General features: G+C 36.8%; 1 protein-coding gene across 1 annotated transcript in view; it reads right to left on the bottom strand.

The window, feature by feature from the left end:
* The window catches only part of LOC126987323 (uncharacterized), an 88,493-nt gene extending 75,064 nt beyond the window's left edge, over positions 1–13,429 (bottom strand). Inside the window, exon 1 of the mRNA XM_050844235.1 lies at positions 13,185–13,429. Within this exon, the coding sequence (XP_050700192.1) occupies positions 13,185–13,242 (58 nt within the window). The 5' untranslated portion in view covers positions 13,243–13,429. The remainder of the gene's footprint in view (positions 1–13,184) is intronic.
* Between the last annotated feature and the right edge of the window lie 980 nt (positions 13,430–14,409).

Below are 14,409 nucleotides of genomic sequence, written 5' to 3'. Positions count from 1 at the left end.
TGTTGGTAATACTGAAAATTCTTAGTCAGGGGAGCTTGGAACACAGCATAGGCGAGGAAGAGTTGAGAAGAAGCCTATGTTTTTTGTGTTGGTAATAGTGATAATTCTATGCTAGGGAGAGATTGGGACACAGGGAAGGCGAGGAACCGTTTAAAAGAAGTTGCCGTTGTTTTTGGTGTCGGTAATAACTTATGATTCTTAGCGAAGATCTTAGAGTACGGTTAATGAGCTCACTATAAAATGAAAGACAGTGATGATCATAAGAAAGAGAAACAGTGAGATTATATTAAAAGAAAGGAAAGTAAGATGGAGCAAAGAAGCAAATTTAGGATAGAAAAGATAATTGTACAGTCCTTCCGTACCTACTCCCCTATTGATGGTGTTCAAGAATAAGATAATTGGTTATGTAAAATGACTGGAGAAAAATATGTTAAGCAAAAATGTTAAGATATGCAAGAAAGTAAAAAGAAAGAAAAACAAGATTCGATCAGATATATTTGTATGAAAAAAGTTAATAAAGGAAACAGAAAATAATGAATACGAAATTTAAACGTGTTAAACAAATGCAAGCTGAAAAATAATGAAAAATATAAATGTAAGAAAAAATATATATTGTTAGACCAGATATATTTGTACGAAAAAGACAATAGACGAAATGGAAATTGAAGAATACAAAATTTAAACGTGACAAACAAATGCAAGCTGAAAAATAATGAAAAATATAAATGTAAGAAAAAATATATATCGTTAGACCAGATATATTTGTACGAAAAATATATATCGTTAGACCAGATATATTTGTACGAAAAATATATATTGTTAGACCAGATAACATATGACTACAAGAAAGTTAATAGACGAAATAGAAATGCAAGTTGAAAAAATAATGAAAAATGTGCTCGTAAGAAAAGAATATATATTGTTAGACGAGATTTATTAGGACGAAAGAGTTAATATAAGAAACATAAAATATAGAGAACGAAATATAAAGATGAGAAACAAATGCAGGTTGAAAAATAATGAATAATATAAATGGAAGAAATGAATATATATATCGTTACACCAGATATATTAGTAAGAAAAATATATTGTTCGACCAGATATATTAGTGAGAAAATATATATCGTTAGACCAGACATAGTAAGAAAAATATATATTGTTAGACCAGATATATTAGTAGGAAAAATATATATTGTTTGACCAGATATATTAGTAAGAAAAATATATATTGTTAGACCAGATATATTAGTAAGAAAAATATATATTGTTAGACCAGATATATTAGTAAGAAAAATATATATTGTTAGACCAGATATATTAGTAAGAAAAATATATATTGTTTGACCAGATATATTGGTAAGAAAAATATATATTGATTGACCAGATATATTGTAAGAAAAATATATATTGATTGACCAGAGGAGGATGACTAAGATGATCAGAGGAGGATGACTAAGATGATTCAGGGGTTGAGAAACTTGCCATACGAGGAAAGACTCAAACAGTTAAACTTGCATTCTCTAGAAAGGCGAAGGGTGCGTGGAGACATGATCGAGGTTTATAAATGGATGAAGGGCTTTAATAAGGGAGACATTCATAAGGTTTTGTTGGTAAGAGAACCGGGTAGGACACGAAGTAATGGGTTTAAACTGGATAAATTCAGATTCAACAGGGACATAGGCAAAAATTGGTTTACTAATAGGGTGGTGGATGAGTGGAATAGGCTTAGCAGTCATGTGGTGAGTGCCAATACAATTGTCACATTCAAAAATAGACTAGATAAATTCATGGACAGCGATATTAGGTGGGGTTAGATACACGGGAGCTTAGGGTCAAAGGAGCTGCCTCGTACAGGCCTACCGGCCTCTTGCAGACTCCTGCGTTCTTATGTTCTTATGTTCTTATATATTAGTAAGAAAAATATATATTGTTAGACCAGATATATTAGTAAGAAAAATATATATTGTTAGACCAGATATATTAGTAGGAAAAATATATATTGCTAGACAAGATATATTTGTATGAAAAAGTTATTAGACGAAACAGAAAATAAAGAGAACGAAATATAAAGATGAGAAACAAATGCAAGTTGAAAAATAATGAAAAATATAAATGTAAGAAAAGAATATATATCGTTACACCAGATATATTAGTAAGAAAAATATATTGTTAGACCAGATATATTAGTGAGAAAATATATATTGCTAGACCAGACATAGTAAGAAAAATATATATTGTTAGACCAAATATATTAGTAAGAAAAATATATATTGTTAGACCAGATATATTTGTACGAAAAAGACAATAGACGAAATGGAAATTGAAGAATACAAAATTTAAACGTGACAAACAAATGCAAGTAGAAAAATAATGAAAAATATGAATGTAAGAAAAAATATATATCGTTAGACCAGATATATTTGTACTAGAAATATATATTGTTAGACTAGATAACATATGACTACGAAAAAGTTAATAGACGAAATAGAAATGCAAGTTGAAAAAATAATGAAAAATGTGCTCGTAAGAAAAGAATATATATTGTTTGACGAGATTTATGAGGACGAAAGAGTTAATATAGGAAACATAAAATATAGAGAACGAAATATAAAGAACAAATGCAGGTTGAAAAATAATGAAAAATATAAATGTAAGAAAAGAATATATATCGTTACACCAGATATATTAGTAAGAAAAATATATTGTTAGACCAGATATATTAGTGAGAAAATATATATTGCTAGACCAGATATAGTAAGAAAAATATATATTGTTAGACCAAATATATTAGTAAGAAAAATATATATTGTTAGACCAGATATATTAGTACGAAAAAGACAATAGACGAAATGGAAATTGAAGAATACAAATTTAAACATGACAAACATTATGCAAGCTGAAAAATAATGAAAAATATGACTAACAAAAATATATATCGTTAGACCAGATGTATTAGTAAGAAAAATATATATTGTTAGACCAGATTATATGACTACGAGAAAGTTAATAGACGAAACAGAAATTGAAGAAAACGAAATTTAAACGTGACAAATAAATCCAAGTTGGACAGTAATGAAAACTATGCAAGAATGAAAAAAAAATATAGATTGTTAGGCCAGATATTTGACTGTAAAATGATGTACAAGATTATTAAAGTGGAAAAAAGCGCAACAAACCATTAGATATATATAAAAAATAGTAGAAAAATATGTTAAAAAAGGATAAAATAATATTGATAGACTATATATATTTTAATAGAGAAAATGAAATAGAGGAGTGAAAAGGTGTCACAGAGCAATAATAAATGATAAATATAAATAAATAATAAATAGAAATAAAGGTAAACTAGAAAAAAATGCAGGAAAATAAAAATAAAATAAAACCGATAAATTTGAATGAAAAATGAATAATGAAAACATGAAAAAGGAAAATAAGAGAAAAATGGATAACAATGTACGAAAAAAATAAAACATTGGAAATAAAGGTAAGTAGGAAAATAAAAGTAAAAAAAGGAACCGATTAATTTGTACGAAAAACTTAATTATGGAAAAGTAAAAAAAAGAAAAAAAGAGAAAAAAAATCCATAACAAAGACGAAAAATAAAGTAACAAAAAAAACACAAGTTGAAAATAAATAACTTGAAATAAAAAAATAATCGTGAAAAGGAATAGGAAAAGGAAGGAGATAGAAAGGAAGGGAAAGGAAAGGAAAGGAAAGGAAAGGAAAGGGAGTGAAAGGAAAGGAAGGAGAGTGAAAGGAAAGGAAGATAAGGGAAGGAAAAGGAATGGAAGGGAAGGGAAAGGAAGGGAAGAGAAGGGAAATGAAGGGAAGGGAAAGGAACGGAAGGGAAGGGAAGGGAAAGGAAGGAAAGGGAAAGGGAGAGACGAGAGAGGAAAGGAATGGAAGGGAAAGGAAAGAAAGGGAAAGAAAGGGAAGGGAAGGGAAAGGAAAGGAAGGGAAGAGAAAGGAAAGCAAGGGAAAGGAAAGGAAGGGAAGGGAAAGGAAAGGAAGGGAAGGGAAAAGAAAGGAAGGGAAGAGAATGGAAAGGAATGGAATGGAAGGGAAGGGAAAGGAAAGGAAGGGAAGAGAATGGAAAGGAATGGAAGGGAAGGGAAGGGAAAGGAAAGGAAGGGAAGAGAATGGAAAGGAATGGAAGGGAAGGGAAGGGAGAGGAAAGGAAGGGAAGAGAATGGAAAGGAATGGAAGGAAGGAAGGAGAGGAAAGGAAGGGAAGAGAATGGATAGGAATTGAAGGTAATGGAAGGGAAAGGAAAGGAAGGGAAGAGAATGGAAAGGAATGGAAGGGAAGGGAAGGGAGAGGAAAGGAAGGGAAGAGAATGGAAAGGAATGGAAGGTAAGGGAAGGGAAAGGAAAGGAAGGGAAGGGAAAGGAAAGGAAGGGAAGGGAAAGGAAAGGAAGGGAAGAGAATGGAAAGGAATGGAAGGGAAGGGAAGGGAAAGGAAAGGAAGGGAAGAGAATGGAATGGAAGGGAAGGGAAAGGAAAGGAAAGGAAGGGAAGAGAATGGAAAGGAATGGAAGGGAAGAGAATGGAAAGGAATGGAAGGGAAGGGAAAGGAAAGGAAAGGAAGGGAAGAAAATGGAAAGGAATGGAAGGGAAGGGAAAATAATTGCAGGAAACACAAAGAAACGTTAGAAAATGGAAAGGAAGCGAAGGGAGCTGAAAAACAAGAAAATTATAAATACGAAGAAGAAAAGAAAAACTGAGATTGAAGACACTTGAGCGAAGATGAGAACAAAAAATATGGTCATAAAAAAAGAATAACACACACACACACACACACACACACACACACACACACACACACACACACACACACACACACACACACACATGATTCTCTCTTCTCTTTATCCTTTCTTTCCCTCTCCCATAGTACTCCTCTTCCTCTTCCTCTTCCTCTTCCTCCTCTTTTTCCTCTTCCTCCTCTTCCTCTTTCTCCTCTTCCTCCTATTCCTCTTCCTCCTCTTCCTCTTTTCCTCTTCCTCTTCCATCTCCTTCATTTTCCTCTCCTTTCTCCTTCTCCCATTTTCTCTCCGTTTTCTCTCCACTAGTTCATACATTTCCCTCTCCCCCCCCCCCCGTCCACACACACACACACACACACACACACACACACACACACACACACACACACACACACACACACACACACACACACACACACACACACACACACACACACACACACACACACACACACACACACGCTGCTCTCTTCCCTTAACCTTTTTTTTTCCCCTCTCAGATTGTACTTCTTTTTCCCCTTCCTCTTCCTCCTCTTTTTCCTCTTCCTCTTCTTCCTCTTCCTCTTCCTCTTCTTCCTCTTTTTCCTCTTCTTCCTCTTCCTCTTCCTCTTCTTCCTCTTTTTCCTCTTCCTCTTCTTCCTCTTTTTCCTCTTCCTCTTCTTCCTCTTTTTCCTCTTCCTCTTCTTCCTCTTTTTCCTCTTCCTCTTCTTCCTCTTTTTCCTCTTCCTCTTCTTTCTCTTTTTCCTCTTCCTCTTCTTCCTCTTTTTCCTCTTCCTCTTCTTCCTTTTTCCTCTTCCTCTTCTTCCTCTTTTTCCTCTTCCTCTTCTTCCTCTTTTTCCTCTTCCTCTTCTTCCTCTTTTTCCTCTTCCTCATCTTCCTCTTTTTCCTCCTCCTCTTCTTTCTCTTTTTCCTCTTCCTCTTCTTCCTCTTTTTCCCCTTCCTCTTCTTTCTCTTTTTCCTCTTCCTCTTCTTCCTCTTTTTCCTCTTCCTATTCTTCCTCTTTTTCCTCTTCCTCTTCTTTCTCTTTTTCCTCTTCCTCTTCCTCCTCTTATTCCTCTTACTCATCCTCTTATTCCTCTTCCTCTTCTTTCTCTTTTTCCTCTTTCATCTCAAATATTTTCCTCTCCTCTCTCTTCTCTCTTTTTCTCTCCCTTTTCTCTCCTCATTTCCTCCCTCTCATCCCCCCCCCCCCCCACACACACACACATACACACACACACGCACACGCACATTTAAGCCTCGTACTCGGGGATGAACGGGGCGGGACAATAGCAACACCCGGTAATATGCTCACTCCGGGTCTAATTATCCTCCACGGCGCCCTCTACCGAGCGTTACACCCTCGCTACAGAGAAGTAGGCACCCGCGTAATATTTTAACCCCCATGGAACAATACACGTGAATATTCCCCCGTGGACGTATTACCAGTATTCCCAACGGTCTTAAAACTATCGGTAACTTCATATATCTCTTCGTCTGTCTAATATTTCCCTTCCTGTGTCTAATATTTATCTTCGTCTAATATTCCTTCCTCATATATTTCCCTTCTGTCAATTATTTCCCTTCCTCTGTCTAATATTTCCCTTCCTCTGTCTAATATTTCCCTTCCTCTGTCTAATATTTCCCTTCCTCTGTCTAATATTTCCCTTCCTCTGTCTAATATTTCCCTTCCTCTGTCTAATATTTCCCATCCTCTGTCTAATATTTCCCTTCCTCTGTCTAATGTTTCCCTTCCTCTGTCTAATATTTCCTTCCTCTGTCTAATATTTCCCTTCCTCTGTCTAATATTTCCCTTCCTCTGTCTAATATTTCCCTTCCTCTGTCTAATATTTCCCATCCTCTGTCTAATATTTCCCTTCCTCTGTCTAATGTTTCCCTTCCTCTGTCTAATATTTCCCTTCCTCTGTCTAATATTTCCCTTCCTCTGTCTAATATTTACCTTCCTCTGTCTAATATTTCCCTTCCTCTGTCTAATATTTACCTTCCTCTGTCTAATATTTCCCTTCCTCTGTCTAATATTTCCCTTCCTCTGTCTCATATTTCCCTTCCTCTGTCTAATATTTCCCTTCCTCTGTCTAATATTTCCCTTCCTCTGTCTAATATTTCCCTTCCTCTGTCTAATATTTCCCTTCCTCTGTCTAATGTTTCCCTTCCTCTGTCTAATATTTCCCTTCCTCTGTCTATTATTTCCCTTCCTATGTCTAATATTTCCCTTCCTCTGTCTAATATTTCCCTTCCTTTAATATTTCCCTTCCTCTGTCTAATATTTCCCTTCCTCTGTCTAATATTTCCCTTCCTCTGTCTAATATTTCCCTTCCTCTGTCTAATATTTCCCATCCTCTGTCTAATATTTCTCTTCCTCTGTCTAATATTTCCCTTCCTCTGTCAAATATTTCCCTTCCTCTGTCTAATATTTCCCTTCCTCTGTCTAATATCTCCCTTCCTCTGTCTAATATTTCCCTTCCTTTAATATTTCTCTTCCTCTGTTTAATATTTCCCTTCCTCTGTCTAATATTTCCCTTCCTCTGTCTAATATTTCCCTTCCTCTGTCTAATACTTCCCTTCCTCTGTCTAATATTTCCCATCCTCTGTCTAATATTTCCCTTCCTCTGTCTAATATTCCCCTTCCTCTGTCTAATATTTCCCTTCCTCTTTCTAGTATTTCCCTTCCTCTGTCTAATATTCCCCTTCCTCTGTCTAATATTTCCCTTCCTCTGTCTAATATTCCCCTTCCTCTGTCTAATATTTCCCTTCCTCTTTCTAGTATTTCCCTTCCTCTGTCTAATATTCCCCTTCCTCTGTCTAATATTTCCCTTCCTCTGTCTAATATTTCCCTTCCTCTGTCTAATATTTCCCTTACTCTGTCTAATATTCCTTCCTCTGTCTTATATTTCCCTTCCTCTTTCTACTATTTCCCTTCCTCTGTCTAATATTCCCCTTCCTCTGTCTAATATTTCCCTTCCTCTGTCTAATATTTCCCTTCCTCTGTCTAATATTTCCCTTCCTCTGTCTAATATTTCCCTTCCTCTGTCTAATATTTCCCTTCCTCTGTCTAATATTTCCCTTCCTCTGTATAATATTTCCCTTCCTCTGTCTAATATTTCCCTTCCTCTGTCTAATATTCCCCTTCCTCTGTCTAATATTTCCCTTCCTCTGTCTAATATTCCCCTTCCTCTGTCTAATATTTCCCTTCCTCTGTCTAATATTTCCCTTCCTCTGTCTAATATTTCCCTTCCTCTGTCTAATATTTCCCTTCCTCTGTCTAATATATCCCTTCCTCTGGCTAATATTTCCCTTCCTCTGGCTAATATTTCCCTTCCTCTGTCTATTATTTCCCTTCCTCTGTCTATTATTTCCCTTCCTCTGTCTAATATTTCCCTTCCTCTGTCTAATATTTCCCTTCCTCTGTCTATTATTCCCCTTCCTTTAATATTTCCCTTCCTCTGTCTAATACTTCCCTTCCTCTGTCTAATATTTCCCTTCCTTTAATATTTCCCTTCCTCTGTCTAATATTTCCCTTCCTCTGTCTAATATTTCCCTTCCTCTGTCTAATATTTCCCTTCCTCTGTCTAATATTTCCCTTCCTCTGTCTAATATTTCCCTTCCTTTAATATTTCCTTCCTCTGTATAATATTTCCTTCCTCTGTCTAATATTTCCTTCCTCTGTAATATTTCCCTTCCTCTGTCTAATATTTCCTTCCTCTGTCTAATATTCCTTCCTCTAATATTTCCCTTCCTCTGTCTATTTCCTTCCTTTAATATTCCTTCCTGTCTAATATTTCCTTCCTCTAATATTGCCTTCCTCTGTCTAATATTTCCCTTCCTCTAATATTTCCCTTCCTCTGTCTAATATTTCCCTTCCTCTGTCTAATATTTCCCTTCCTCTAATATTTCCCTTCCTCTGTCTAATATTTCCCTTCCTCTGTCTAATATTTCCCTTCCTCTGTCTAATATTTCCCTTCCTCTAATATTTCCCTTCCTCTGTCTAATATTTCCCTTCCTCTGTCTAATATTTCCCTTCCTTTAATATTTCCCTTCCTCTGTCTAATATTTCCCTTCCTTTAATATTTCCCTTCCTCTGTCTAATATTTCCCTTCCTCTGTCTAATATTTCCCTTCCTCTGTCTAATATTTCCCTTCCTCTGTCTAATATTTCCCTTCCTCTGTCTAATATTTCCCTTCCTCTGTCTAATATTTCCCTTCCTCTGTCTAATATTTCCCTTCCTCTGTCTAATATTTCCCTTCCTCTGTCTAATATTTCCCTTCCTCTGTCTAATATTTCCTTCCTCTAATATTTCCTTCCTCTGTCTAATATTCCCTTCCTCTGTCTAATATTTCCCTTCCTCTGTCTAATATTCCCCTTCCTCTGTCTAATATTTCCCTTCCTCTTTCTAGTATTTCCCTTCCTCTGTATAATATTCCTTCCTCTGTCTAATATTTCCTTCCTCTGTCTAATATTTCCTTCCTCCGTCTAATATTTCCCTTCCTCTGTCTAATATTTCCCTTCCTCTGTCTAATATTTCCCTTCCTCTGTATAATATTTCCCTTCCTCTGTCTAATATTTCCCTTCCTCTGTCTAATATTTCCCTTCCTCTGTCTAATATTTCCCTTCCTCTGTCTAATATTCCCCTTCCTCTGTCTAATATTTCCCTTCCTCTGTCTAATATTTCCCTTCCTCTGTCTAATCTATCCTCCTCTGTCTAATATTTCCCTTCCTCTGTCTAATATTTCCCTTCCTCTGTCTAATATTTCCCTTCCTCTGTCTAATATTTCCCTTCCTCTGTCTAATATTTCCCTTCCTCTGGCTAATATTTCCCTTCCTCTGTCTATTATTTCCCTTCCTCTGTCTAATATTTCCCTTCCTCTGTCTAATATTTCCCTTCCTCTGTCTATTATTCCCCTTCCTTTAATATTTCCCTTCCTCTGTCTAATATTCCCCTTCCTCTGTCTAATATTTCCCTTCCTTTAATATTTCCCTTCCTCTGTCTAATATTTCCCTTCCTCTGTCTAATATTTCCCTTCTTTTAATATTTCCCTTCCTCTGTCTAATATTTCCCTTCCTCTGTCTAATATTTCCCTTCCTCTAATATTTCCCTTCCTCTGTCTAATATTTCCCTTCCTCTGTCTAATATTTCCCTTCCTCTGTCTAATATTTCCCTTCCTCTGTCTAATATTTCCCTTCCTCTGTCTAATATTTCCCTTCCTCTAATATTTCCCTTCCTCTGTCTAATATTTCCCTTCCTTTAATATTTCCCTTCCTCTGTCTAATATTTCCCTTCCTCTAATATTTCCCTTCCTCTGTCTAATATTTCCCTTCCTCTAATATTTCCCTTCCTCTGTCTAATATTTCCCTTCCTCTGTCTAATATTTCCCTTCCTCTAATATTTCCCTTCCTCTGTCTAATATTTCCCTTCCTCTGTCTAATATTTCCCTTCCTTTAATATTTCCCTTCCTCTGTCTAATATTTCCCTTCCTCTAATATTTCCCTTCCTCTGTCTAATATTTCCTTCCTCTGTCTAATATTTCCTTCCTTTAATATTTCCTTCCTCTGTCTAATATTTAACTTCGTCTGTCTATTATTTCCCTTCCTCTAATATTTCCCTTCCTCTGTCTAATATTTCCCTTACTCTGTCTAATATTTCCCTTCCTCTAATATTTCCCTTCCTCTGTCTAATATTTCCCTTCCTCTGTCTAATATTTCCCTTCCTCTGTCTAATATTTCCCTTCCTCTGTCTAATATTTCCCTTCCTGTAATATTTCCCTTCCTCTGTCTAATAATTCACTGACTCTAATATTTCCCTACCTTTAATATTTCCCTTCCACTGTCTAATATTTCCTTCCTCTGTCTAATATTTCCTTCCTCTAATATTACCTTCCTCTGTCTAATATTTCCCTTCCTCTGTCTAATATTTCCCTTCCTCTGTCTAATATTTCCCTTCCTCTAATATTTCCCTTCCTCTGTCTAATATTTCCCTTCCTCTGTCTAATATTTCCCTTCCTCTGTCTAATATTTCCCTTCCTCTGTCTAATATTCCCCTTCCTCTGTCTAATATTTCCCTTCCTCTAATATTTCCCTTCCTCTAATATTTCCCTTCCTCTGTCTAATATTTCCCTTCCTCTGTCTAATATTTCCCTTCCTTTAATATTTCCCTTCCTCTGTCTAATATTTCCCTTCCTCTGTCTAATATTTCCCTTCCTCTAATATTTCCCTTCCTCTGTCTAATATTTCAATTCCTATGTCTAATATTTCCTTCCTCTAATATTTCCTTCCTCTGTCTAATATTTCCCTTCCTCTGTCTAATATTTCCCTTCCTCTGTCTAATATTTCCCTTCCTCTAATATTTCCCTTCCTCTGTCTAATATTTCCCTTCCTCTGTCTAATATTTCTCTTCCTCTGTCTAATATTTCCCTTCCTCTGTCTAATATTTCCCTTCCTCTGTCTAATATTTCCCTTCCTCTAATATTTCCCTTCCTCTGTCTAATATTTCCCTTACTCTGTCTAATATTTCCCTTCCTCTAATATTTCCCTTCCTCTGTCTAATATTTCCCTTCCTCTGTCTAATATTTCCCTTCCTCTGTCAATTATTTCCCTTCCTCTGTCTAATATTTCCCTTCCTCTGTCTAATATTTCCCTTCCTCTGTCTAATATTTCCCTTCCTCTGTCTAATATTTCTCTTCCTCTGTCTAATATTTCCCTTCCTCTGTCTAATATTTCCCTTCCTATAATATTTCCCTTCCTCTGTCTGATATTTCCCTTCCTCTGTCTAATATTTCCCTTCCTCTGTATAATATTTCTCTTCGTCTAATACTCTCCCAAGGCAAATGTCCAGTATAATATTTCTACACGGAGATATTTCCAGTATTTCTCGCTCTCAAAATCCATCGCTAACTCGATTTCCCTTCTTCAATCTTTTTATTTTAATTCAAACGGAAAACTCTACTCGAATATTCCTACACGGAGATATTTCCAGTATTTCCCATGTCCATAATCCATCGCTAACTCTATTTCCCTGCTTCTATTTCTATCTCCCAACGCAATAGTCCACTCGAATTTTTCTACACAGATATTTCCAGTATTTCCCACGCCCAGAATTCATCGCTAACTCAATTTCCCTTCGTCAGTCTCTCCTTAACAACACTCGAATATTTCTACACGGAGATATTTCCAGTATTTCCCACGCTCATAATCCATCGCTAACTCTATTTCCTTGGGTCTATTTTTATCTCCCAACGCAACAGTCCAATCGAATATTCCTCCACGAAGAAATAAGCTAGTATTTCTCACGCTCTTAATCCATCGCTAACGCATTTCCCTTTGTCAGTCTCCCGTATTTTAACCCTCAAGAGAAATATACACTTGAATATTTCTACGCAAATATTTCCAGCTTCCCTCACGCCCAAAATCCATAACTAACTCTATTCCCCTTCGTCTTATTTCAGCCCCAAAGAAAATATACATTCGAGTTTTCCTACGAGAAGATATTTACGCTATTTCCCAGACTCTGAAATCATCGCTAACCCCATTTTCCTTCGTCTATGTCTATGGGTCGTATTTCAAACATTTCGTCACCCAAGTTTACATATCTGACAAGGCTTTCGTATGAGTTGTGGGCATTTCCAGAAGTTGATTTATGACCCTGGTGGTAGTGTGACCGTTCCTCTGTACCATGAGCCTAAAGAAACACACATTAGAACCCGATTGATCCCCTCTTTGACCTTCAGAAATAGTTGATATGAGAAGGGAAAGTATGTTATAATATCGACCTAGTATCTAGCAACGAAATAGTCAACTCGAATTTTTCTACACAGGTATTTCCAGTATTTCTCGCGGTCAAAATTCATCGCTAACTCAATATCCCTTCTTCAATCTCCCTTATTTTAACTCAAACGGGGAAAACTCCACTCGAATATTCCTACACGGAGATATTTCCAGTATTTCCCACGCCCATAATCCATCGCTAACTCTAATTTCCTGCTTCTATTTCTATCTCCCAACCCAATAGCCCACTTGAATATTCCACCAGTAAGATATTTCCAGTATTTCCCACGGTCAAAACTCATCGCTAACTCTAATTTCCTTCGTTTATTTATATTTCCCAAAGTAATAGTCCACGCTAGTATTTCTATACAGATATTTCCAGTATTTCTCGCGGTCAAAATTCATCGCTAACTCTATTTCCCTTCGACAGTCTCCCCTTAACAACACTCGAATATTTCTACACGGAGATGTTTCCAGTATTTCCCACGCCCATAATCCATCGCTAACTCTATTTCCCTTCGTCTATTTCTATTTCCCAAAGTAATAATTCACTCGAAAATTCCACTTGGAGATATTACTAGTATTTCTCACCCTCTGAATCCATCGCTGTCTCCATTTCCCTTCCTCTATCTCCTATATTCTATCCATTATCTCACTTACTGTTCAAACTGGCGATTATTACGTGGATGGCGACCACTGGCAACCCTCCGGAGGCCATCTTGTGAGTTTGTGACGTTTGTGTGACGTCAGCGCATGGTCCTGACGTCACGGCCTGCCTCCGCCAATCAGAGTGCTCAGTTTTCGGGTCCTGGGTGACGTCACGGTGCTCCCAGCCAATCAGAGGTGGCCCAGGGTGACGTCACGGTTCCTTTGGCCAATGGGATGCGAGGGAAGTTAAGTTGTCTGAAAATATAGAAAAAAATTGTGTTAGAGATTTGGAGAGATTGTCTTTTTCTTTTTTAACTACCTTGCTGTATTTGTTTATTTGTTTGTCTGTTTGTTTGTGTGTGTGTGTGTGTGTGTGTGTGTGTGTGTGTGTGTGTGTGTGTGTGTGTGTGTGTGTGTGTGTGTGTGTGTGTGTGTGTGTGTGTTTAGAATACACACACACACACACACACACACACACACACACACACACACACACACACACACACACACACACACACACACACACACACACACACACACACACACACACACACACACACACACACACACACACACACACACAAATACACACACACATACACATACACACACACACACACACACACACACACACACACACACACACACACACACACACACACACACACGGCAAACAAATAGATTAATTGTGAATTACGCTTAATTACGTTTTTCTCTTTTGTAAATAATTGAGTAAGTGGATGTATAGTCTCTCTCTCTCTCTCTCTCTCTCTCTCTCTCTCTCTCTCTCTCTCTCTCTCTCTCTCTCTCTCTCTCTCTCTCTCTCTCTCTCTCTCTCTCTCTCTCTCTCTCTCTCTCTCTCTCTCTCTCTCTCTCTCTCTCTCTCTCTCTCTCTCAGTAATATCACTACTAATAATTTAAGTAGTAGTAGTAGTAGTAGTAGTAGTAGTAGTAGTAGTACTAGTATAATTAGAAGCAGTAGTAATAATAACAGTAATAATAATAATAGTTTTTAATGTATATAATATGTCAGTCTAATATCAATCTTCATTTCGAGGTCATTGTTATAAGGTTTTCATAACTCTCTTAAACTGTGTCAGTAATGTGTTCTTTTTTAATTACGTTCGGCCTATTGCACCTGTAGGCTTTCTTGGTGGGGTCTTATGATCGGCCCCATCCCGTTAGTGGCGCAGGCAAGTGTTTATAGTGGCGCTATCTTGCATTGGCTCATGCTGCC

The sequence above is a fragment of the Eriocheir sinensis genome, chromosome 64 (genome assembly GCF_024679095.1).
Source record: "Eriocheir sinensis breed Jianghai 21 chromosome 64, ASM2467909v1, whole genome shotgun sequence".
Classification (NCBI taxonomy): Eukaryota; Metazoa; Arthropoda; class Malacostraca; order Decapoda; family Varunidae; genus Eriocheir; species Eriocheir sinensis.
This window is presented reverse-complemented; position numbering and strand designations above follow the sequence as displayed.